The sequence below is a fragment of the Struthio camelus genome, chromosome 2 (assembly GCF_040807025.1).
Source record: "Struthio camelus isolate bStrCam1 chromosome 2, bStrCam1.hap1, whole genome shotgun sequence".
NCBI classification, from domain to species: domain Eukaryota; kingdom Metazoa; phylum Chordata; class Aves; order Struthioniformes; family Struthionidae; genus Struthio; species Struthio camelus.
In genome coordinates, this window is record NC_090943.1 from 23,786,957 (window position 1) to 23,811,269 (window position 24,313).

Sequence of the window (24,313 nt, forward strand, 5' to 3'; positions counted from 1 at the left end):
AATAAATTTACTGATTTATTTGAAAACAATCCAATACAAATGGAAGAGGGAAAGGACTCATTTTTTCCACTTAATGCCTAAAAAAAGTTTTGATGAAAAAGAAATTTGTTAAATACAGTATTTTGAAGATCAGGATGGGTACTCCCAAACATCAGTACAAATGTGCTGGTTTTGGACACCATTGCTGACTTCAGCTAAAAGAGAATTACATTCATAAAATAAGGAGTCGCCTTTATTTAAATACCGTATCAAAAAGTCATTGAAGTGAGCTAAAATAATAGAGAAACACAAGGAAGGAACAGATTAAGAAAGCAGATGCCATGACAAAAATATTGAAATATACTGCTTTATACGTAAGTGGAAGGTCTTACATGGCCTGCTACAAATTCCACTTCTCACTAGAGTAGGCTGATTAGGCTGATTAGGCAGACTGACATCTCTGACAATATTTTCTCCACCAGTGCACAAAACGTTAAAACATAATGACTTCCAAGGAAAGCACTTATATTCAAACACTTAAATGAATTTTATTTGCTGTACCCAAATGGTATAATTAAAATAACTAAATAGTCTCCTCCTGAGTAAAATATGAGAGATAAATGAAAAGCTAATTATGAGATTTTGGTTCTTATCTATAGAACTGTTTAATAATAGAACATTTTTCTAGCAGTTTAGTTTCAAAGATGAGGGCAGGATTTGTCAAAGAGAATAGTCCCAGCAGCACTGATTTACTTCCCTTTGTTTTTTTCTTGGAAAAGCTCAGAGTCTTCATCTAACTACACTGTAAAAACTGCAGCTGTTCAATAATACTTAAAAAGTAAGTATTCCTATTTGCAATGGTTTAAAACTTGTGTACCCATTGTAAGTCACTGTATAATAAAGAAAATGTTTTATTTTCAAAGAAATGTATGCTATTCTGGACCTACATCCATACAGGCCAGAAGTTGTTTTTTATGTCATATTTTATGGCAGCTTTAGATATATTTTTGGGGGAATTTGCTGAAACAAGCTATACTCTTAAAGGGCATGCTTTCACTTTGGAAAATATAAACTAAAGTTTCAACCAGCCAAAAATCTAGACACAAACTTTGATAAACACAGGGTTGGAATAGTTTATTCTTACACTATTAGCAATCAAATTTCTCCTACACTTTTTTCCCGTGCTCACATCATACGACATCCTTAGTGACAACCTAGAATTCAAGGAAGGTACAAAGTCACTAACAGAGCGCTTGCCTTCTAGGTAACAAACAAGGCTGCAAAAACTGCTTCACTGCATGTTCACATGACATGCTGAAATCATCTTTAGGATGGTGTAAGCATAACCAGGTTCTTAAAAGCAACATGCAATGTATGATTAATCACTCGTAAAAACTTGGTATGACTTGGTATGGATTGGTATGGATTGACTTGGTATGCATACTGGAGTAGTTGCTGCTCTGAATACCGTAATGGATAAATATAACAAATAGGACACAGCTATCACCTTGTACTATTAAAACACTTGGAACTAAACTCGGGTCCCCTGTGAACAGACACACTCATTTCCTGGGTTGAAAACCTGGCCCATTCCCTTGGGAAACTTCATCATAGATGAACAAAGTGTCACAGATCAGAAAATGATGATCCAAAGTTAATGGTAAATTGTGTGTGAAGAATAAATTGTAGGTTAAAGCAGCATTACAGAGGCTTGAAAAATATGAAGCTCAATTATTGTAGCTGTGTAACTGAACCAACGGTGAGCCGGAGAGACAGTACTTTGTACAGACAAGTACGAGCCTCGTACGAGTGCGGCACTGTTTGCACTCAAAAAAACAAACTTAAAGCCTACAGAAGACACTTATATTATTGCAAAAGGACAGTCTGCAGAGAGGAAATATTCAAAAATAGAAATATATACATACAACATGAACTAAACTCAAGGTATGCTAATTGTTGGTATTTGCAGACATGTTTACCATATGGATCAAGCATGAAAAAGCACGTGATGTAAGGGCATAACCTTTAGGAAACAGACAACAGACAGAACCAACTGGATATATATAAAGGAGAGCTGGGGCTTGGATTCTTTGTATTCCTACTGGTGAATTACAGGAGCCCACTGAAAGCTATTCTGCTCCGCACTGTTTACAAACATGCAATTAAGTGCTTGCTACCTACTCTCTGTCCTGAATAAAGAAATCTAAGGAACAAATCCAATTTGAGCCTTTTGGATAGACAAAACCAAGGGAATCTAGTTCTTGGCATGATCGAAATGAAGCACTAGTTTGAGCAAACAAGGCAAATAGCTGCTCTCTGAAGTATTCAGTAGGACTGGGAGACCTTGGAAGGAATAGCCAAGATTTACAGGAAGTCTTGATGATATGAAAGATAAGAAGCACTCAAGAATAGAAGGCATCTCTGTTTTGACAGAGAACAACCTTACTAAGATAAATTACTAAATGGAAATGATGCACTTTATAGTCAAGTGGCCAGGAGGAGTTTTAAAAATTACAAATGCTGAATCCTACTTGACAGTCATTATCCACAGGATCAGATAATATAAATTGTGAGTCCACAGAAGCAGCAAAGAGTTTGCCAACAAGCAAGATTGTGAATTCTGCTAAAACAAGAAATTCTTCAGTTTGTTTTCCTTATAACACTAGGAGGAAAGAGAGCCTTCTGAACAAGACCCAGGCATAACAATAAGATAGTCTTTTACACAGCCCTTTCACTTGCTCTGGAAAATACCTATTTAAATGTTTCGATAGCAGGTGTCATTGGTGTGGTTGATACTGAAACTGTTCTTCCACTGTTCCACAGAACCATGACTACCTTACACTCAGCTGAAATTACACTCAGAGCTGAAATTTCCTTTTGTTTTTATCCACAGCACTACAACAAAAGCATATCAGCTGTATATGTTTTAATGCCAGGAGCATCATCTGTGCTAATCCACAAACACCTGGGGATGGTTATCAGTCAAAAGGGCTGAGCCATCCGAGTTGGCTTGAAGCAGATTCCAGTGTCAGTAGCAGTCTGGGAAGATTTGTCTGCTTATTTGTAAATCAAGCTTAGAAGGGAGCTACAGAATATACTATATAAAATTAATAGGTGGACCAGGTGTGAATACATCAAAATGTTCTGTTTCTTGATATCTATGCTTACTATAGTCAAAAACTGGTAGAGACTCAAGTCAAATAATTAGGAATTTCTACTAGTTACAATGTCACATTGGTAGTAAGCTTTACCAACCACGAAACATATTTCTTGATGGAGTCGGCAACTCTATCCAGAGGGTCCAAAGTAGCAATTATTGTGGGAGTAGATATCACCAATCTCAGTAACATCAGGCATAAACGCTAAGCTGTATTGATTTTAGGAATCACACACACATAAGCACTCAAAAAACTCATGCTTACCAGGATTAACAAAAGTCAAAGAAAAATATAAGGTGCTACACTAATTAGTGGTTATTTCTTTAGATTTCATATCAATTCAAAAGACTGTGCTCTGAAAGATGCTCTCAGTCTACAGCTAGAAATATAAAGTTATTGGCCATTTTTTTCTTTTTCCATGTAATTTTTATTTTCCATCTCATTGATTACAACATGTGAATGCTTTACATATATACTCCCTAAGTATATGTGAATTTAAAGAAGTGGAAATTAGCCTGAACCTATGGAAGTTTCTCCTCAAGGTGAAGTTCTCTCACAAGGGTTTATGTCTTCTTTCTCACTAAAACATAGACCACAATCAGCATCTGAAAAATAGTCAGATAATTTAAATTTTGCAGATACTGTGACAAAGATAAAAAGCTTTATCCTGCAAAACAATAGCTAGGATATTGAAAAACAGCCATAGTAGTAAGACTGCATAAAGGTCTCTGGCTTTAGCTGTCAGTTAGTTAATCAAGGTAATACAACATGAAGAGACTACTATGAGGAGAAATGAACCAGGTCACTGAAAGTTCAAATTAAAACGGTTGTTTCATTCCCCTTAAACAGAGCCTGAGACTACCTATGGCACAGATTCACATTGGCAGATTTCACTTTAAGCCTTAAACACAGATCACAGAATGGCTGAGGTTGGAAGGGACCTCTGGAGATCATCTAGTCCAACACCCCTCCTCAAGCAGGGTCATCTAGAGCACATTGCACAGGATCACATCCAGGCAGGTTTTGAATATCTCCAGGGAAGGAGACTCCACTACCTCTCCGGGCAACCTCTTCCAGGCCTCAGTCACCCTCACAGTGGAGAAGTTTTTCCTCAGGTTCAGATGGAACTTCCTGTGCTTCCGTTTGCGCCCGTTGCCTCTCATCCTGTCACTGGGCACCACGGAGAAGAGTCAGATCCCATCCTCTCAACACCCTCCCTTCAGACATTTGGACACATTGAGGAGATCCCCTCTCAGTCTTCTCTTCTCCAGGCTGAACAGGCCCAGCTCTCTTAGCCTTTCTTCTTGGGAGACACGCTGCAGGCGTTTTATCGTCTTCGTAGCCCTCCGCTGGACTCTCCCCAGGAGCTCCATGTCTCTCTTGTACTGGGGAGCCCAGAACTGGACACAGTACTCCAGATGTGGCCTCCCCAGGGCTGAGTAGAGGGGGACGATCACCTCCCTCGACTTGCTGGCAACACTCTGCCTAATGCAGCCCAGGATACCCTTGGCCTTCTCAGCTACAAGGGCACACTGCTGGCTCATGCTTAACTTGTTGCCCACCAGGACACCCAGGTCCTTCTCTGTAGAGCTGCTTTCAACCTCCAGCCTGTACTGCTGCATGGGGTTATTCCTCCCCAGATGCAGGACCCATGGAACAAACTCTCAAACTGTACTTTCATCATAGGCTTCCTAACAGAAACATGCTTTCCATCCAAAGCATAGGGTCAACAAAGCAAACTCTGTATCAGTCCCCCCTCCTGTTCCAAATCAGGACCTTCCATGTCTCATTTCTAGACAATCTGTAGTTTTAATTCTGCCAGCTGGATCCATATTCTCTTGAAACATAGGAATTATCATACTGAACTAGATCCATAGACCATATCATCAGCCGTTTTGAGATATTTAGCTTACACTGTTTCAAGGAGAGATCCTAAGCACAAAGGTGTTATCATCTGCTCCTCCTGCAAGTCCTGGTAATCTCCAATAGTTGGATTGGCTTAACCAGTGAACCAAGCTTAACATTGTTTTAAGAACACACTATATGTCAAGATTATCAAGTTTCAGATATGACCGTATCTTAAGAGTAGTGCAGACTAGGCTTTAGTGACCTCTCACTCATTTCACATAGTCCAAACAAATAAGTCTTACGCTACTTTGGGTTACTTTAATCAGAAATGGAATCAAAATAAACTGAGGTTGATCCTCCTTTAGCAAATTTGTTCCTAAGCATTTTTCTATATTATTACTAGAGGTGTGAAGGCTGGCTCCCTAAATATTTTAATGACTGGAATTAGATCTTCTCAAAGTGGCATTAGATAATGTATCAATGCCCAGAGTCACCTGAAATCATATCTCATCACTCCTACAGCAAGATGAAGCAGATCTGTCCCCTACAATGACCCAGCAGCAAAATAAGAAACAAATGACATTTGTATCACATTGTATGTTAGGGAAAAAGAGGTTATTACAATCACTTTGTACTCTTAAAGTGATTTTTCAAACCAAAAAAAATAAAAAAACCCGTAAACTAATTGCCAAGCTGCCAGTAATATCTGCTTATGACTCAATAAGCAGATACATACATTACAGACTGTACAGATAAGTTATCTTCATTTGTTCTTTAACACCACTGTAAAACATTTATGCTGTATTCTTTACAAAACAATACAGTATCCAGCATACCTGAAATAAAAGGTACAACATCTTATTTGAACTGAAAGTTGTTCATCATAGATGAAAAACCTGAGATCCAAGTCCTGGAAAAGGAAGTCCTTTTCTGATTAGTCTTCTGTGAAATTTATAAATTGACTTTGCAACATAATGAACTAAATACTCCAACTTTAATATTTTGCATTCATACCAAAAACAATTAACAGTTTTTACAAATAGTGTTATTTACTAAAACAACTCTTGTACAATAGTGCAGTATATCTAAATATATACATATGCCAACATCAAAGGGAACATCAAAACAAACTAAAATGCATTTTCCTACTGCACACTTTATTAAAACCAAACAGACGGCAGCAGGTTTTTTTGTTTGTTTTTTAATGACAAGGACAAAAGTTATGTGGATTTCCAGAAGCACATGCAGGAGAGAAAAACAAAAACTCCTACCAACTTTTTGCTAAGGTAGCAGCAAGAAAAGTAAGTTTTAGATCCTCAGTTTTATATTGCAGCAAGTGGAATGTTTTTAAACACAAATATTTAGCTTAAGAAACAAGGCTTCAAAGAGTTACACAGCGTTTTTATATATTGAAGAAAAAGTTCAAATTTCAAGGCCTTCCCATGTTTAACTATGGTAGTATACACTGTGTACAGCATACACATAAAAGTTAATATTCTTTGTTGCAGCAGAAAAAGGAGCATCTGTAGTGTAAAGTTGGTCAGCTTTACCAAGATTGATTAACAGAGTAAAAATAATTCTGCCTGCTGTTAGCAATGTAATTTTCACTTTACCTCAAAATCTTCTACTGATTTTTAAGAGGAGAAATTATGTTCCCATGTTCTTCACAACAGACACATGCATTTTCCCCAAAGGGAACTGTGACACTGCAGTCACATAATTCCAAGTGCCATTGTAGCTGCTGTAATTACAGAAGTTCTTTCTCATTCTTTCTGTGAAATTCAGCAGAGAGGAATAAGGCCTTTATAAGCAAAGAGCATATAGAAATCACTGAAATATGAGTGAAAAATACAGGTAAGCATTAGAGAAAATACTAAAAAAAAAAAAAAAAAAAAAAAAAAGAGAGCGAGTGAGAGCACAAGAGAGAGAGACACAGAGAGAATGAGGTATTAAGCAGTTCTCCAGTGTAAAACTGATGTTCCTGCCACCTAGATGAAATCAGAGAACTATTATAGCAGCCTGGAATTGATCAGCAAAATATGTACATGCTGTTAAAAGCAGATTTATCTCCTAAGTTACACCTAAGCATTTGCAATCTGGCATAATTTTCTAAAGTTTGGTGTCTCAACTCCGTTTTAGTGTGTGTTCCCTCCTCTAATAAAATTTATGAATAGTAACTATACCATGAGGGAAATACGCTGTTCCACTCCTGTTGAGAAGCATGCAGTAGTTCTTAGATTTTGCTCAACCCCAGCATCATGTCTGATCTTCTTTGTTACTGCTGTATTACTACTGTCTGTGTACTCTGGCTGGTGACATTAAATACACATCTCCGTGGGTATCAGTTACTACATAGAGGTGGGTAATAACGTTGCAACCCTTATTGCAACTCTACACTCTGGAGCATATTCCCACAATAACAGTGTAGGAAATCAAATTTTAAACACTCTACACTTCCGTGTTTTTCCTCTGAATAGCAAAGCTTATGCTATGCCTACATAAACTGAGATGATGCACACTGATAAACAAACTTCATTTATAGAAGTGAAATGAACAGAAGGCACGTTCCAGAGTTTGCTCCAGTGCATGAAACCCAAACCATTACAACACCCTTTCTGAAGTTAATTAACATTTTTATATTCCTTAATGAAAGGGTTACAGCATTACAGAAAATTATGAAAACATTTTATCATTTCATTGACAATCTACGTGTAAAGAAATAAGGAATTCATAAATTAAGCCTTCTATAGGAACATGGAAAACAAGCTGACATTTCTGGGGATCCTTAACTTTTGAATAGACTGACTTCTTGACGCTTAGGTTCTTCGCTATAAAACTTTCCATGCAGTAGCCAGAGATGTACCCCCCACGCCCCCGGTCAGTGTTCCATATTGTAACAGTAAGACAGAACTTGTGAACTTGGTCAAAACAACGCGTGACTGAGGAATCTCAGAATAGAACACAGCACCAGCAAGGGCATCTTCAGGTAGACAATACTAAACCAGCAAGCAGAGAGGAAACTGAATTGTAACTGCTAAATAATTTATTAGAGAGGGGAAGAAAGGATGAGTGAAGGAATTTGTGCAACAACAGTATCTAGCAAGGTAGAAGAAGGCATCACTGAAGCGTATCTAGAGTAAGGGAACACAACCGAGTGAGAAAATGAAAGAATCTTCTCTGCTGTGTAATAAAAAAAAACTTAAGCACTAATGATCTACTGCATAATTTGACACGGAAAACAGATTATGTCAGCTAACACATTCACAGATTTGTTACAGTTAGTAACTTTGAGCAGTGGCGCTAATAAATGGCATGAAGGAAAATAAGAAGTGTTCATCTTTTTCCCCCTCTAAATTCAATATAGTAAAAGTTTAGAGTGGCATTGCATTTAAAGAAAGGATTTTGGTCATGATGAGCACAATAAATCAAAGGTGATTTAAATTTTCTTAAAAAATGGATGTGTCCAAGAAAAATAATACGGAAGACAGAAAAGCCTCAAGAAATACATATGCTTTCAGAGTTCAAAGGATAAACCAGGACAACCACGTTGAACGCTTGAAAAATTTAAAAAATAAAGATAAATTCATAAAAATTTTGCTGAGCCATTTCTACATGGCAATGTCATAGGCCTTTAGTGGGAAACATCAGGCAACATATGTGGAAAAACTAAGAATATGAATACTCAAACAAAGTCAATTGAATGGGCTGTTTTGATGCTTCAAGCTCCTCCTTGGAGCCTAAGAGCCATGGAAGTAAGAACAATTATTTTCATCTTTGTGTGGAAATTATATACTTCCAGTCACATTATTTTTCTGCGTTTGGAATAAGATACCCAAAACATATGGGGAATGCTATATAAACCTTACTACATTCTCTTTCTAAATAAAATCATCTCTTCAATGTATTAATAAGCAATCTATGACACAATGACCTGGATTTAAAACAAAAAAAAACCAAAAAACAAAAAAAAGAACTTTACCTCTCAAATTCCACAGTCTTGTGATGATACCAGGCACTGACAGTTTTTGATGGTACTTAAGAATTACAGAGCAGGGGAGGGGAAAAAAAAAGCAAAACAACATATGAAAATACAAGTCTCAAAATGGCCAGCTGTTCTGACTTTATCATCATCAAGTGGAACAGATCAACTATGGGCATGTTTTGTAACTATTCTGGTTAGAGGTTAAGCAATGTAGTTGTTTGAAAGCATTCAGAGATAAAATACCAGCATCTACTTAACTAGCGAAACAAAGACATGCTAGGTAACTATGAATAGATGCTAGGAGGGTACGGGATAACTGAGATTAGCTGATAGTATAATGTACACCAATTGCAACATTTAATTCCAGAAGCATCACATTAAAATACAGTGCATAAAAACAAACATTTTTTGACATATACACTAAGACAACTGAAAGCACAGATTTGATGTTGAAGCCATCTAGTATTGCTGGAATAAGAGTCACCAGAAAAGGTAAGAGGACACCAGAATGCATTAACAGATTGAATACAAATGGAAAGTAATAGTAGTCTTTGTACAAGGAAGTCTGATCTGGCATACGTAAAACGTTGCCTTCCATTACTGTATTCCTTTTGCAGCACCTGAGTCTTAAAAAGGAAATAACATGCCTTAAAGAGCAACCTGGCTAAGTTACTGAGAAACACGGGCTTAAGAAAGGCTAACACATGTTGCTGCAGGAGAGAATTCCAACTAATCTTCAAGCGGATCAAAATAAGAGGCCTCATAAAACTATTTATACTACAGGACTAATAAACTCAAATGCTGCAAGAATTGGAAATTGAAAAAATTAACAGATGTTTAAGGCAGAAGTGTTTTGTGTAAGAACAGTAAACAGAACAAATTGCTAAACAAGGCCACAAGAGATAAAACAAAGCCCTGAAGGTTTGTTCAGCAAAACAATTTAACTTGTCCATAATTCTCCATGTACTAAATCAGAAGACTTGAATAAAGTAGTGTTATTCATGCTGTGTGTTCCAGTTTAAGTCTCCATTGTTTCTCTTCCAACTCAATTTCTGTCTTTGGTGTAATCTCTACCAACACACTTAAAATACAGTTCCGATTCTCATTACAAAAAGTCAGCATGGAAAAAATAAATTATATGCTTTTGATAATAAAATGCAAGATCCTGATCTGTTTTATGGTCCCATGATATGTTTAGCAGCCTCTGAATAATAGTTTTAAATTATTAGTAATATCTGAAGCAGAATCATAATTTGCTGTTATCTTCCCAGACCACTTTAAAAAGTTAACTCATTTACTTTGGTAGATAAAGCTATCTAATAGTCATGATACACTTGTGTTCAGTTCAAAAGTAATGAAACCTAGACTCAGGTAAGTTTGGAAATTTACATACAGACCTTAGCTTGTAAGTGTAACCATGATATAAAGAATTACAACCTCAGCTGCATTGCAAAAAGACATCACATCTGTCATAAAACTAGATAAAACTATGAAACACGGTTGTCAGTTCTTGATTAAAATAAAATAGTGTAATTTTTTTTTTTTTTAAACATTGTGTTAAATATATTCATATGATCACCATAGCTATACGAAATGGCCACTATCGCAATCAAACACTATATGTACATAACATATATGCCACAACAGTTTGCAAGTGTTGAGTTTTCACAGACTAGCCAATTTTACCAGACATAAATAATCTTGTACCAATTTTTAGGCATTTTAAAAGGAATTAAATGTCCTAAATATATCCGTTCCTCTGCAAAATTAAAAAAAAAAAATCCTAAAAAGTCAGTGCAAATTGAACTTGTTCACCAAGATAGATTCTTATTAAGCTGAGGATAAACAAGGTTTAAGAGATTAAAGAAAGAAACTCATAACATTGTCAACTGCGTTTAGCAGAGGTTAAAGAAGATTAGGAATCAGAAGTCCTGGATCCTATAGTAGAGCCTTCTGGGAGTAACTATGTTGTGGTTGCTGTGGTGGTGGCTGTGGTTGCTGTGGAGGTGCTTGTTGACTGCCTGTGGCCTGTGGCAGAGGTGTAGATGCTAAGTTATAGTTTGGCACCTGGGGCATATTAGTTCCAGCATTCTGATAAGCAGCAACATCAACAGTAGCAGGTGGTGGGCTATACACTGAAGCCTGGTTAGAATATGTATTTCCAGTAACAGAGCCAACCATTGCACTGGGAAAGAGTAAAAAAAAATTTAAGATTAAATTAACAAACAGTTAACTAACAAAACAGCAACATTAACATACATTTTACAGCTTCTTCAGTTGCTCTATATATATGCATACAAAAAGTTATCTCCTAGGTCTGGACACCTTGCATATTTAAAAGTGTAGCCAATGAATTTTCCAAATAAAACTCAAGCATACTCCTCCATCTAACAAACTTCCATAGATTTTAAACTAGACCATATATCTATACTTCGGGTAATTTCAATGTGCAACATGAAACCCCATTTATCTTCTGTTCTGCTCATGAAAAAAAAATTACAAACCTATTTTAAGTGATAAAACAAATTAGGCGAAGTATGCAGCCACTTACTTTACCGATATGTGTCCTACCACCCCAAATAAGTTACTTCTGGGGGGACAGGGCGACAAATACTTAAATAAAGTTGGGAAAGACATCCATCTTGAGTTATGAAGTAAAACTATTTTATACAGTGAAAAAACTTATTCTCTTCTTAAGGCCAATTCAAAACTTTTCCCATAATAAGCTCAGTCCAATCACTGCGTAGCCCCAAAACAGAAAGCCTCTTGCAGCTTCTTTATATGGGGAAACTACATAAGCTTTATTGAACATTCATAGTCCATCCACTTCTTTCTCAAAATGAACAGAATTCTCTCCATACTACCACAGTAAGATATTTGAAACAAAAGTACACGACAATATACACATTTCAGAAATTACACAATACCAGCCCAAGCAGCAGATAACCTTGATCATTAAATGATATAGAGATGACTGATTTATGTACCTTTTCTTTAGTTTTTCTTAGAAAAATGGATGCGTTCAAAGTTTGTCAGATCTTGTATGGTTTTTTTCTTTTGTTTCGTTTTAAACCAAATATACAACATCAATAAAAAGCACTTTGGAAATAATTGCATTGAATTATTTTTCCATTGTGTTTAAAATTAAACTTTTATAAGACAAAATTTCTCCTTTAAATATCATCTATAGTCCTTTATGTTTAAATTAATTTAAAACTTAAATAGGAAAAATATTAAATTACTTGGTGTAAGGCGTTTGCGCAGGCTGACCAGGTAGTCCTGAGCTGGCAGATGGAGTAACTGTGCCTTGGCTGAGAGAAGGGAGTTGTTCAGGAGGAAGATTATAGCCTTGAATATGGCCCATCTGTGCATTCCCTGCCACCAAATATGCATTACTTTGAGGTTGCCCTGGATAAACCTAGGAAGTTAAATACAGGAACATAAAAAATAAAACTGAGGAAATTATTGGTACTTCATATCTGACTTTAGAAGTTAAAAACAGTCTATAAAATCTTTTATTAAAGGTATTTTCAAGGAAAGCCTCTCATTGTCTTCTATTTAGTGTACCAGTATGAAAAAAATACTAGATTTTCAAAGGGCAGTATTTACATATCTATACTCACACTCCAGTACATAAAAGGTGAAATAGATAATTGGACAACTTGTATTCTAAATTTTATTTCAATTATCATCATTCGGGATTATTAGAACTTCTCACTTTTGAATTGGAAATGCTAAAGGATTTAATTTGTAAAAATTAAATTAACTGTAAAAAATCACAGTTCAAAGTAGAAACTAATTTTTGATGCCCAGATAACTTTCACCATGCAGAGTCGTTAAAATGAAAAGTCAAATATATGCTATTTTCCTATCTTTAGCTAAACATTTCATGTAGGTAACTGTAGAGACTGTCATTGTAAAATTATTTGAGCAGTAGGGGAAAAGGTCTTTAAAAGTCTCAACTGCAACTAAGGTTACGTTTTACAACTAACCAGAGTATAAACCTGTTAGTAGATGCATTAGATTCTCTGGATTCTAAAATCAAAACTAAGTTTCTAAAATATGCTTTACTTGACTCATTAAGTATTTGGCTTAACACAGAAATTGCTAGAAGAAATTATCAGATCTTATGCATAGCTGAGTTTATGTAAGCTAATGATATATGGTCCTTCAATCTTAAGACCCGTGAATCTCAGATAAAGTATCCATAGAAGAATTATCAACATTACAAAAGAATTTTAGAATTCTTTATTTAGGCAGCAAGGATAGGAGGCGTCCCAGCTCTTCAGCACTTTTTACTGGCTCATCTACACCCTAAAATCCTGTTTTTCCTTCTTAGAAATATGCCTATTCATAAAACACTAAAATTGTTTAATACCACCATGACATGATTATTATCGTATGTGGATTGAGGACCTCTCATCGCTTGCCCTAATGACACTGTGCAAAAATATGCATCTTCATTTTTAGAAGACAGTGAAAGTAGGTGCATATTCATAGGAAGCTGAAAGAACCAATTCTGTGCCAATGTTTATATAATAACGCAGGAATGGGGACAGAATGAGAGATTTATATATATATATATATATATATATATATATATATACACACACACATGTACATACATACACACACATAGACACACACACAGATATAGTTGGCTCCAGTTTGTGTCTATTCATTTGAAAAGCAAGTGAGTTATTGGTAACCAGCCTGAAATACTAAATATTCCTATAAACAGAAAAATAATATAGCAAGTGTGCTTTAGACTATGGAATTACAACATTCAAATATTTAAAAGATCTTTCAAAGATACCACAGTATATGAATAAGGTAAAAGGTCTACTCAGAGATAAAGTGAACTACATGCAAGAGCTGGCATAAGAGAATTGTAATTTGTAACTTCAGTAATTTAAAAGCTAAGTGCTCTCTATTCAGATTTTGAAAAAAAGGAACTAAAAAGAGAATGATTTTAGGGTGGGGAAGGCATATTCTTAAATGTTAATTTAATTCCTTTCGTTTTTTACTTTATTTGACCCACAGGGCAAAGGCCTGGTCGGCTTTAATTTTTTCATTGTATACTTTGTGTGCCACTCAAAACACAGGATAGGCTTTTTTCTTGATCAAACTGCAGTCAATGGAGCAGAACTAAAATTTGTCAGAACCTGAAAAAGGAAGATTTTCCAAAGCTTTCAACTGAAAAACAAATAAAATTTTGCTTATACACAAGGATTTAAGAGAAAACGCTGATCTTTCACTTGAGCCTATTTCTGGAGGAGCAAGATAGTTACCTTAATACTAGGTTACAATCAAGACCATAAAAAGAGGTTTTCAACTCTAGGGGGTGGAGGAAGAGGCTCAGAAACAAAAGCCAAATCACGACCTGCAATCAATATGCCACATACAGTAGAACATGCAGAATCCTACAAAATTTACATACATTCATTTTAATAATGTATATAAACATACTGTAAGAATTATTTGGGCAAGTTTTATACAAAAGTTACCTCTGGTGAGAAACTGTTTACCACTAGTAATTTATAAGAAATCAACTGTATGTAGCTCAATATGGTCTTGATAATATCCATGCCTATTAAATATTACATACATACCTGAGAGCCAGAAACACCAGATGACGGCATATAATACTGTTGGTTTTGCAGTTTTGCATACATGGAGTACATTGGGTCTTCATTCATCAACTTGTTATACAAAGAAAGAGCCTCCATTGCTTTAACATTGAGCTCTGAAAGTTCTGAATGTTTCCTAAAAAATATATTATACATCTTAATCTACATTTTAGCTAACTTCAATACAGAACAGACTATACAGGGGTCCTATCACGAGGTGCGATAAGCAAGTTATTCTTACAACCTGTGAAGCGATGCCTGACAAGTGCCATAATCCCAAACAGTGTAACACTACAAAATATTATGTGACAAGAAAAGAAACCCTTCAGACCTGCTCCCAAATGAGAAGCTGCTAATAATTACACCTACTTTCTTTGCCAGTATTCACAGAAATGATAAAGAGTACTGTAAGTAGCAGTGTCTCTAAAAATGAGCCATAATTTGAGTCAAAACATATATGTACTTTTTTACCTGTCTATATCTTCCAATTTTTCATCTATGAGAGGTCCCATCTGGTGGCATATTGCTAGAACAGAAGAACATTAAAATATACCAGAGTAATAAAGATTTCAAAGTATTTCCATACTTCAATTCAGAAAGCAGGAGGAAAAAAAGCAGCTAGACATGCTTAGATATTAATCAAAAGGTTTTAAAGATAATCTCTAGGCCAAAAAATTTACAGTAACAGATGCAGCATCATGAAAAATCTAAGAATGAGATCCAGCTAAAATTTTCAGTAGTGGTAGTGGTTAAAATTTTCAGTAGTGGTGGTAGTGGTACAGAGACAAGGAATCCTCATAAGAACAAAAATAAACAAATAAAAAATACAAATGTAAAACCCAGGGGGCATAAAGCAACATTAGTTGCAGATAGTTGTGGCATACAAAAGAAAGTAAATAGCATGCTGAAACTATTTTGCATAAAAACTGTAGGTGAAACTAAAGGGCGGTCTTTCTTCAAGGAAGACAATCCAGCACTGGACCCTGGCTCTTTTGTGCACTCAACATTATTACTACCAAAAAGACTACCTATGGAAACAGTGAAGGGGAAAACATGTTGCCATTATTCAGATCACGTAAACATTAAAGGTACTAACAACACTTTCCTATTTTACTAGAATCCGAATATGCTGAGAGGAGAGACTCTGTCACAAAGTAAGGCTTTCTCAAACCACTAACATACCACACAAAAAAACAACACAAACTTACAGAAGTAGAACAGAAGAGTTAAACACGCACCTCCCAGCTTTCAACACAAGGACTCAAGGGTCTTGTAACTGCCAAGTGAACCCCAATCAACTAATAGAAAGACTGATTCTGCCAGGTGTAAAAAGTGATACAAAATAAGTGGACAAGGAAGCTGAAATGGGATACTTCAACCCTGCTCCAGAGTGCAAAATATACCACTTTCTGAAGTAATAAACTATTTAGTAATCTGATCAATCGCAACAGTCATGCAACATTCAAACAGAGAGGAGAAAAACAGATTCAGGCACCAAAGATGACCCAAATACATTATAAGCAGCTTTGGAGTTCGTGTCTTCACTCCTAGATTTCCAAGCTTAGGGTCACAGAAGGTCCTGAAAACCTCTAGGCCATAATGGGTGAAAGAGTATCACTTATGTGTTGGCTTTCCTTGAAGGCAACTCCAGGTGAAAGAGGAGTTGGATGAGAGTCATCCATCTACTTCTCTGAGCCTGGAATCAGAAGCATATTGGTAGAAATACTGCAAAAAGATTTAAAGCTTGGTGTAAATTCTATCTATTTTCATATAGAACGCCTAGTGTGTTAAAAGGCATGACAAGTACTGCTTAGAGGCCTGTACACTAACATTAAAACAGTCAACCACAAAGTTAATATGTAGGAGAATGCTGCATGTATCTCATAGGTTCCCATTATCTATAAAGAGAACTGGCAGATTAGTATCGAAGAAAGTTAAGCCCTGAGAAAGCATCCACTGAATATGGATGGCAAATAGATCCTCACTTCATAAGAGAACCCTCAAACACCTAGAATTGCCTGCAAGTCAAGTGCACAGAGCAAAGAACTTAATTAGGACATACACTGAAACAGATCCTTGCCCACAAACAGTAAATTCTCAATCACAAATCAGATCTCTGTGGGAAAAAGCCTGAGGTATACTACTATGACTGCCTTCAAAGCACTACAGCTGCAGCTACAGACTATGTTCTGTTGCATCAGCTTTCAAGGTAACCCAAATTACTTTAAAAAATAAATATTCATGAAAAAATTCCTAAAATAGAAAATGTCTGGTAAGCATCAAGGGGTGTGTGTGGGGGGGGGTGTGCATGCACGTGTGTACATTTAAAAATAGCTTGTAGTCTTTTTGTTGCAGATTTTTTTATTCCTTTCCATAGTTGCTAGACATATCAAAGAAGAAAAAGTTTAATTGTTTGAATAAAAATAAAAGAAAAACTAGTATTCCCCCCAAGGATTCAATAGTCTCGCCTGGTGGTTACTACAGGCACTGAAACTTTTGGAAGCAAAACAATGTAATGGATATTCAGGATATGAAGTACTAGTTTGAACAATTTTTCCACAGCAATATTTGAAGAAGTAGCTAATTTTGTTCGGTGATCCCAGAAAAGAATTACTAAACATCAAATCCTAAACATTTAGCAGCAAGATTTTTTCCAGTTTTTTCCAAAAGTCAAGTCAGGTTGGTAGAAGAATACTGAACTTCCTTATAAAGCTAAGGACACAGGGAATGGCACTTTTGGTTCCGCTATCAAATCAGGTGGAGGCATCACTCTCTTACTGTTCCATAGTCTGAGTCGAAAATCAAGAAAAGGATCCCCTGATCAGATCAAAGATACCATGCGAATCACTGTCAGTTCCTACAAGGTTAAACAGCCAACAAGAACTAAGAGAACATCCTCTTTTCTTCATAGCTGAAAAATCAATGCGCAAAGTGCAGGACCATGTTCTTAGAAAAAAAGAACACCATCCAGTTTCAACAAATGTGCTCCCAACGTGAATGTAATTACAAATATTCTAAAGGAGAACTAGGCTCCAAGGAAGCCTTGAACATACATTATTGCATTACAGAATTAATGGACAGGAGATTCTCCAAACAGGTAGCAAAAGCAGGGTAATAAGCGCTAATGCAGCTAAGTGGACCAAACTGAGTATCATAATCAGCTCTTCCAGGATGTAAGACTTTCCATACTATTTAAATGGAGATAAACTTTACTCACAATCAGTTTAAAAGACTTTCCGCTAAGTATATTTTCATATTTTCAAGACGCTGACCTTATTCAGCGAGTATACAAATCTTGTATCTCTCAACTACAGGATCTTACATCTGAGTTGTAGAATCCAGATCCTACATCGTAGTGGGAATTGATGCCCCACCTCAAATATAAGGCAAAATATTGTGGATTAGCAGTACCTACCCTCTAAGGGGTAACAAACATCTTCAAATTCCCACTAAGTTTCTTTTGGTATATTTCACCCTCTCATTTAAAAGAGAAAAATGCTTTCTTGGGCTCCATCCTTGACAGGTTGCCAAACTCTGCATAATATCATCTGACGTTCTTCATAGTCACAGGACCACAACTTTATGTGTCATTCTTGTATAGGTATCACAATAACTTCTGTTTGACTACAGCAAAACTTCCAATTACAAAAGGCATATGAATCTGTAAATTACATGATGAATTACTACCTCTTGATATAAAGCAGCAGCTTAGCAAAGTGTTTTATTTAGAAAGGAGGTCCTAATGTTCAGCCATATATGGCAATTGGTTGATCAGCATACCTTTAATTTCTTTGCCTCTGTCCAGAAGTAATCCCCTTCCTAGACAACGGCCTCTATAACTACATTTTTGGCACCTGAAGGAATAAAACCATTCACATTTCTTATTATCCCCCTTCAGCTTTGGTGAGGCTAGAATAGGTGCAGCCACATGTCATTGACTTGCAGTTCCTAAAAGGCGATAGATATATTTACAGATGTGATGAACCAGATGGATGTGAGAAGACGGGAGATATCCAAGCATTTATCTCAAACACTTTTTCTTATTTAACTTCTAGATAGGTCGGGAATCTGCCATTTTCTTAACAAACTCTGGTCACACGTGAATTATTTTTTTAAGCTGATGCAGAATGGTGCACAAAGGGCTAGACAGTCTTCTGTCCGATAACGGAGACATTTCTTTACCTTCCTTCTCTCCCCCTTCCAAGATCTGTGCTGCATCTGTCGACCTGGGTAGGACAGCCTCTTTGAAGAGGAAGTCTAGTCCTTAAGACTCAGAACAATTCAGACAGTCTAAAGTGTCTGTAGCATTCTGTAAGGTAATACCTACTGCTGGAGTCTTACAGGAATATGCACGTAAGTTGAAAACGTGGCACACTCACAGGTCTATTCTAAGTCATAGTAATATTTCCGCTACCTCTCATCGAGTCTTCTCCCTCTCCCAATTCATGTTGGGCTATTCTCTGAAGGAAAAAATGGATGAATATGAAATTAACTATTCCTGGGTCTTGAGAAAAAAAAAGATGTTGGAATATAGTTTCCTCAAGAGAGGAAGGGGTTTGCTTTAAGTTAACATTCTGCACATTGGTCTCTTGCATGTGGGAAAACAGGAAGTAAGACGACAATTAAGGCTCAGGCACTTTCCTCAGACATGTTTGTGGTCCATGTAGGAAGCTGAACTAGTTTCAGTATAGTTCCAACTTGTTTTAGTGTGGGTAATTACTGGAGAGAAGAACAAGAAGCATGAGATTTTCTTACCCTCAAGATGAAGCAATTCTGGGAGGTCTGGCTGGTCATCAGATGGATCTGCACTTTGTAACATCTGCAAGAGTTGGTCCATTTTATCCTAGAAAACAAACGGTGAAATTACTGTGCATGTGTGTTTGGGGGAGGGGCAGAAGAATTAGCACTCGCAGGGTAGTAAATTAAAGCAGTTTTTATAACTTCTACCTGAAATACCTTCAAATAAATACAAATCATATATGCCACTTTACAAGAAGTAAGACGGTTAAAGAAGGAGAAGTCAAATAATAAAAATGATCATAAGTAATGAGTAAAATGTGCAGTATAGCTTTTTAACTCCAGAAGTCCTTTGAGACATTATTTCCTGACCAGTTTCTATTTTTCATTCTACTTATTACATACGCAATACTACCACCTAGTGGGATCAGTGCAAATGTATTTACAAAATACAAAGGAAAGAGACTGGAAATAACTGGAAATAACTCTAAGACAGTGCTCAAGATGGGCATCTCTGAGGTATCTTGAAGCATTTAAAGCAAACTTGAACACAAATGCATCACTCCACACTCAGCTTCTAATCTAGAGGTGCACAGCTGTACAATCCTAGAGTAGGGCCACAAATTGAATGCAGTTTCCCAATTCAGTTTCAGAAATTCCCAAGACCATCAAGATACATGAATACATAAGAAGATGGTAGATTAAAAAAAAAAAAAGTTAAATTTAAACCAACCTTTCCTTCCCCTTCTCTTTTGGTTATGTTCTCTTGACAATTCAAAATGCTTCTGACGTACAGGCTGAAAGGGTTAAACAGTATTTGTTTAAATGTACCAGATGCTGAAAATAAGTGTTAGTATCATACTTACTTCATCAATATAAACTGGTTCAGGCTCAGGTTCTATTGTCTCTACTTGAACTTCATCACTGAACTGCACTGTCTTCTTCTCAGCTTTCACTGTAAAATAAAAGGAATTACAGAACAATTATGTAATGTTCTACAACTAGCATTTTGCCCAGTTACGAGCTTTGCATTTGAAACATCTAGTGTAAAATTACCGTTCTGTTGAAATTTGGAGGAAATAAAAAAAGTTACTTCTGATGACAGAATATAAGGATTTCTGAAAGTTTCAAGCACATTACCCCCCTCCAAAAACCCCAGAACTTACTCCTAGTGAAAGAAGAGAAAAAAAAAAAGCACCAATGCACACAGAGGGGAAAAAATCGGGCTTAGAAACCAAGATCAATATCCAGGTGAAGAGATAATTCGGAGAAAAGCTGCTGTTGCCTATAGAATTTATCTAGCTGTCAATGGGACCGTCAAATGAGTTTCAAGGAAGCTACTGAGAAAAAGGGCAGCCAGCAGTAGGCAGCAAAATATTTTTTCAGCAGATGACACCATGGGCAGCCTTGGTCTGACATACAGGACTGTTTGTGAGAGCCCAGCAAGGGCTCCTTGGTTTGACTTTGACTTGCAACTAAATTCTGAAGTAAAATAAGAGAAAAAACAGAACTACACCACTACAGAAATATCCTTTGAAGCATAGCAAGACCTAATACGCATAAACAATGTTACTCACTCATTTCTGGCTCAGCAGAGAGATCAGCTGTTACAAAATTGGATGGAAACAATCCTATACCCTGATGAGTTTCACCTTTCCACCAATTTGGATCACTAAAAATTCAAACAAAAACATACACACATTGAAAAACTCATACAAAAAGGGTATTTTTCCTAGGAATTACACGGTATGAGATATTTATATTACCTGCACATACATACAACTTGGATCTATGCAGAAATATTTATACAAGAAGCCACCTGTATGACAAAAAAATCTAGGAGATACTTAAATACAGCATTCAATATGGAATCCAACTGCAATAAAATATGTTTACAACATATGCTTCTATACAGCAGACATGATTATTCTTGATTTTTGCAGAAGGGTTATACTGTGGTTTTATTGGTTCATCTTTTCCAAAATATCCTGATAGGGACTTATGAGTGAGAACTCTACAGGAATCCAAAAAGCAGCTATTTACCTGGGTAATAACATCTACTAGAATAGTTTAAAAATTGTGGTAAGGATAAAGAGCTTTCACATTCTCTCTTACTAAAAAAAAAAATTAGGGATAATTTTCCCCCACAGAGAAGATAATTCTGAAGTTGACTGTGGGAAGGTTTCTGCATCTTCTTTGAATCAGCCTGCAGAAAAACAGGGCAGCGGACTGAAATGACCCCACATCTACCCTGCTATGGTATTCCAAGAAATCAGTGCAGTGGGGTATTATGAATGTACGAGTTCAGCTTTTCATTTTGCAGTGTGCTGTTTCAGAATAACTGGAATTGAAAGCATTTTATAAGATCATACCGTAAAGAAATACATAAGAAAGTAGACAGGGAACCTTAAATACAGCCTGAGTCAAAGTTGTATCTGGCTAAGGAGAACTTGAAATGTTAGCTCTATAAAGTTCAAATGTATATTTAATTTTTGCAAAATGCTTTTGCTGATATTGCATATGTTGAGTCAGCAAAACAAATCTGCCATTCTGGAAAGACCACTTTTTCTGCCAGGGATTGCATACTTAAGAGGATTTTGGCCAAGACAGCCACAGGAGCCAAGACTTGTTTTAAAGCAAGCAAGGTCTCACTGCATTAAAACCTTAGAATATACTTCAGTACTTAAACACAGATTTGCTCCTGACAGTATTGCTATCAGCATCCATCACCACCCATGGTACCTTAGCAAAGCAGAATGCAATTATAGAGTTGGAATCTATGAACCTAGAAAGCAGTAAGAGGTAATATAGCTTAAGTGCTGAATGAAATTTTTTGATATTTTATATGAATGAGAGCAATACGGTTGTTTTATGAATATACGAGAGAGAAAGAGGGAGCGAGAGAGAAAATGCAAAAGAATGCCAAATTCATGTATAAAAACAGAAAGACAATCAATCCTAAAATGGTTCTTCTCTGGATAAAGAAGGGATCCAGATAGACTAGTGCTGTCATAAACGAAAAGAACATTAGAGATGACGTGAAAAGTAAGCTCCAACTTACAAAAAGATAGCACCATTTAATTCTAAGCTTTCAATTTTAACAGGAAAGTATATATAAAATATAGGCTGCATTGCCATAATTTTAATACACTTATTCAATCTTCTACTGCATCTATTCAAACCCAAATTTGGCTGAAACCCTCAGGAGTTGAGTGTGAAATACTCAAAATAATTCATTAGCACTAATATACACCTCAGAAAAAAGAAAAACAATACAATAAAAAATGGTAAGGGCAAATCAAGAAAATTTAGAAATCGTTTTATTTCCCTATTAAAAACTCTCTACAAAGTTATGAGTCAAGGAATTTGGTTACAGAGTGAAAATCCACCCTTGAAAAGCATAATGGGAACATCAGAGCGTGAATGTGAAAATTACAAATGAAATAAATATCAGATGTTGAGATTGATGATTTAACATTTTAAAAAATTAAACACAAACAGTGCAAGTCTAAAGATAATTTTCTAGTATGCAACCTATACAAGTTACCTGTCATCAAGTATAGTTATAAGTTCTCCAGCTTTAAACGTTAATTCATTGTCTTCAGCAGCCTCGAAATCATAGATAGCACGAACCTTTCGGCCCTCATGTTTGTGGTTTGTTAGAAGGCTTGAGGTGCTCGGATACAAAGTGGAAAGTGCTGCTTGCTGCTGCCTTTGTTCTTTTAGTGACAGTTCAATAGCTACAAAAGAAGATATTCATATTAAAACTCTAAATATAAATGTGTTGAATGATTTGAAAATTTAATTCTATAGAAACTTTCAGTATAATTCCATTCTTATTGCATCATAACCAATTTCTTCCTTTCACTTGGAAATGACCATAAAAAACAAAAGATATTTTAAAATTAGCGAGCCCCCATTGATGTTAACAAAAGATCTACCAAGGTTTTCAACTTGGACAGGACCTGGATGAGTGAGGAATACTCGAGCAAAAATCGGGGTAATTCAGTGAAGTCACATAGGGCTAAACCCTTTGAATAAACTGTGAAACATAGAATTTTAACGTTTTGTAATTCTTTTTTATTACAATCTTGGACTGATAGACAATATTTAAATTCTTACTAGTATATAAATGATGTTCAACTTATACCAGATTGCTTGAAATCATGAAAAGATACAGCTGTTTCACAGTGTTTCTCTGTCAGATCTGGAGTTTTTAGCCTGGATTCCTAAAGAAGCAAGAGTTATGTGCTTTTGCTTGTCTATTTGTCCATCCTTTTTCTCTCCCTATCCCTCCCTGAACAATCTTGAGCCTCTTGGCCTTTTTCAATTAAACTTGAGTGAGGGGAAAATAAAGAAAAAAAGAAATAAAAAAAATGGTGTCAATCGTATTAAGCTACTCCAAGTCTATGAAATAGACGACCATGTATGTATGAGATTGGACAGAGGTGAGGACGCAAAAACAAGAAATGATAGACTATCACAGGAAAATAAACAATGAAGAACCCACATAGAAATCTCAGCCTTGAGCCTTGCATCCATAGGAAGCCAAACTTTGGTGACTCTACCGTTGAAGGGGCTACTGACAACATATACAGATGGCCCAACAGGGGTTTAAGTAAAAAACAAAGCTATACTATGTGACATCTGAAGAATAACAGCTGAAGAATTTATCTATCACAGGCGAGAAATTGCAAACATCCACCAAACAAAAACTCTATTCATGCTATGAAGATTTTACATACCCATTGTCAGGTTCATTAGTTACACGCACCCAAGTGAACAGCCTTTGTTACAGCTTTAAGCCCAAAGCTTGTACTGTGTACAGGGGCTAACCTTTTATCCCTTTTGCTGCTGCTGCAAAGTCTGACCTCAAAAAATAGTAACTACATCACGAGGATCAATCCACTTTGAGAATAATTCTTTGCACGTATCTGGCGTAGGATTGGTAAATGACATATGCCTTGATATAACAGTAA

At 36.2% G+C, this 24,313-nt stretch overlaps 1 protein-coding gene across 4 annotated transcripts in view; it reads right to left on the bottom strand.

Moving 5' to 3' along the window:
- Positions 1-5,960: 5,960 nt before the first annotated feature.
- STAM (signal transducing adaptor molecule) overlaps positions 5,961-24,313 on the bottom strand; it is a 40,178-nt gene continuing 21,825 nt past the window's right edge. For all 4 annotated transcript variants that reach the window (XM_068934644.1, XM_009673699.2, XM_009673700.2 and 1 more), the window contains exons 7-14: positions 22,882-23,074; positions 20,912-21,006; positions 20,201-20,289; positions 19,353-19,440; positions 15,069-15,123; positions 14,580-14,733; positions 12,210-12,385; positions 5,961-11,152 (exon numbers count right to left, since the gene is read on the bottom strand). In XM_068934644.1, the coding sequence (XP_068790745.1) occupies positions 10,906-11,152; positions 12,210-12,385; positions 14,580-14,733; positions 15,069-15,123; positions 19,353-19,440; positions 20,201-20,289; positions 20,912-21,006; positions 22,882-23,074 (1,097 nt within the window). In that variant the 3' untranslated portion in view covers positions 5,961-10,905. The remainder of the gene's footprint in view (positions 11,153-12,209; positions 12,386-14,579; positions 14,734-15,068; positions 15,124-19,352; positions 19,441-20,200; positions 20,290-20,911; positions 21,007-22,881; positions 23,075-24,313) is intronic.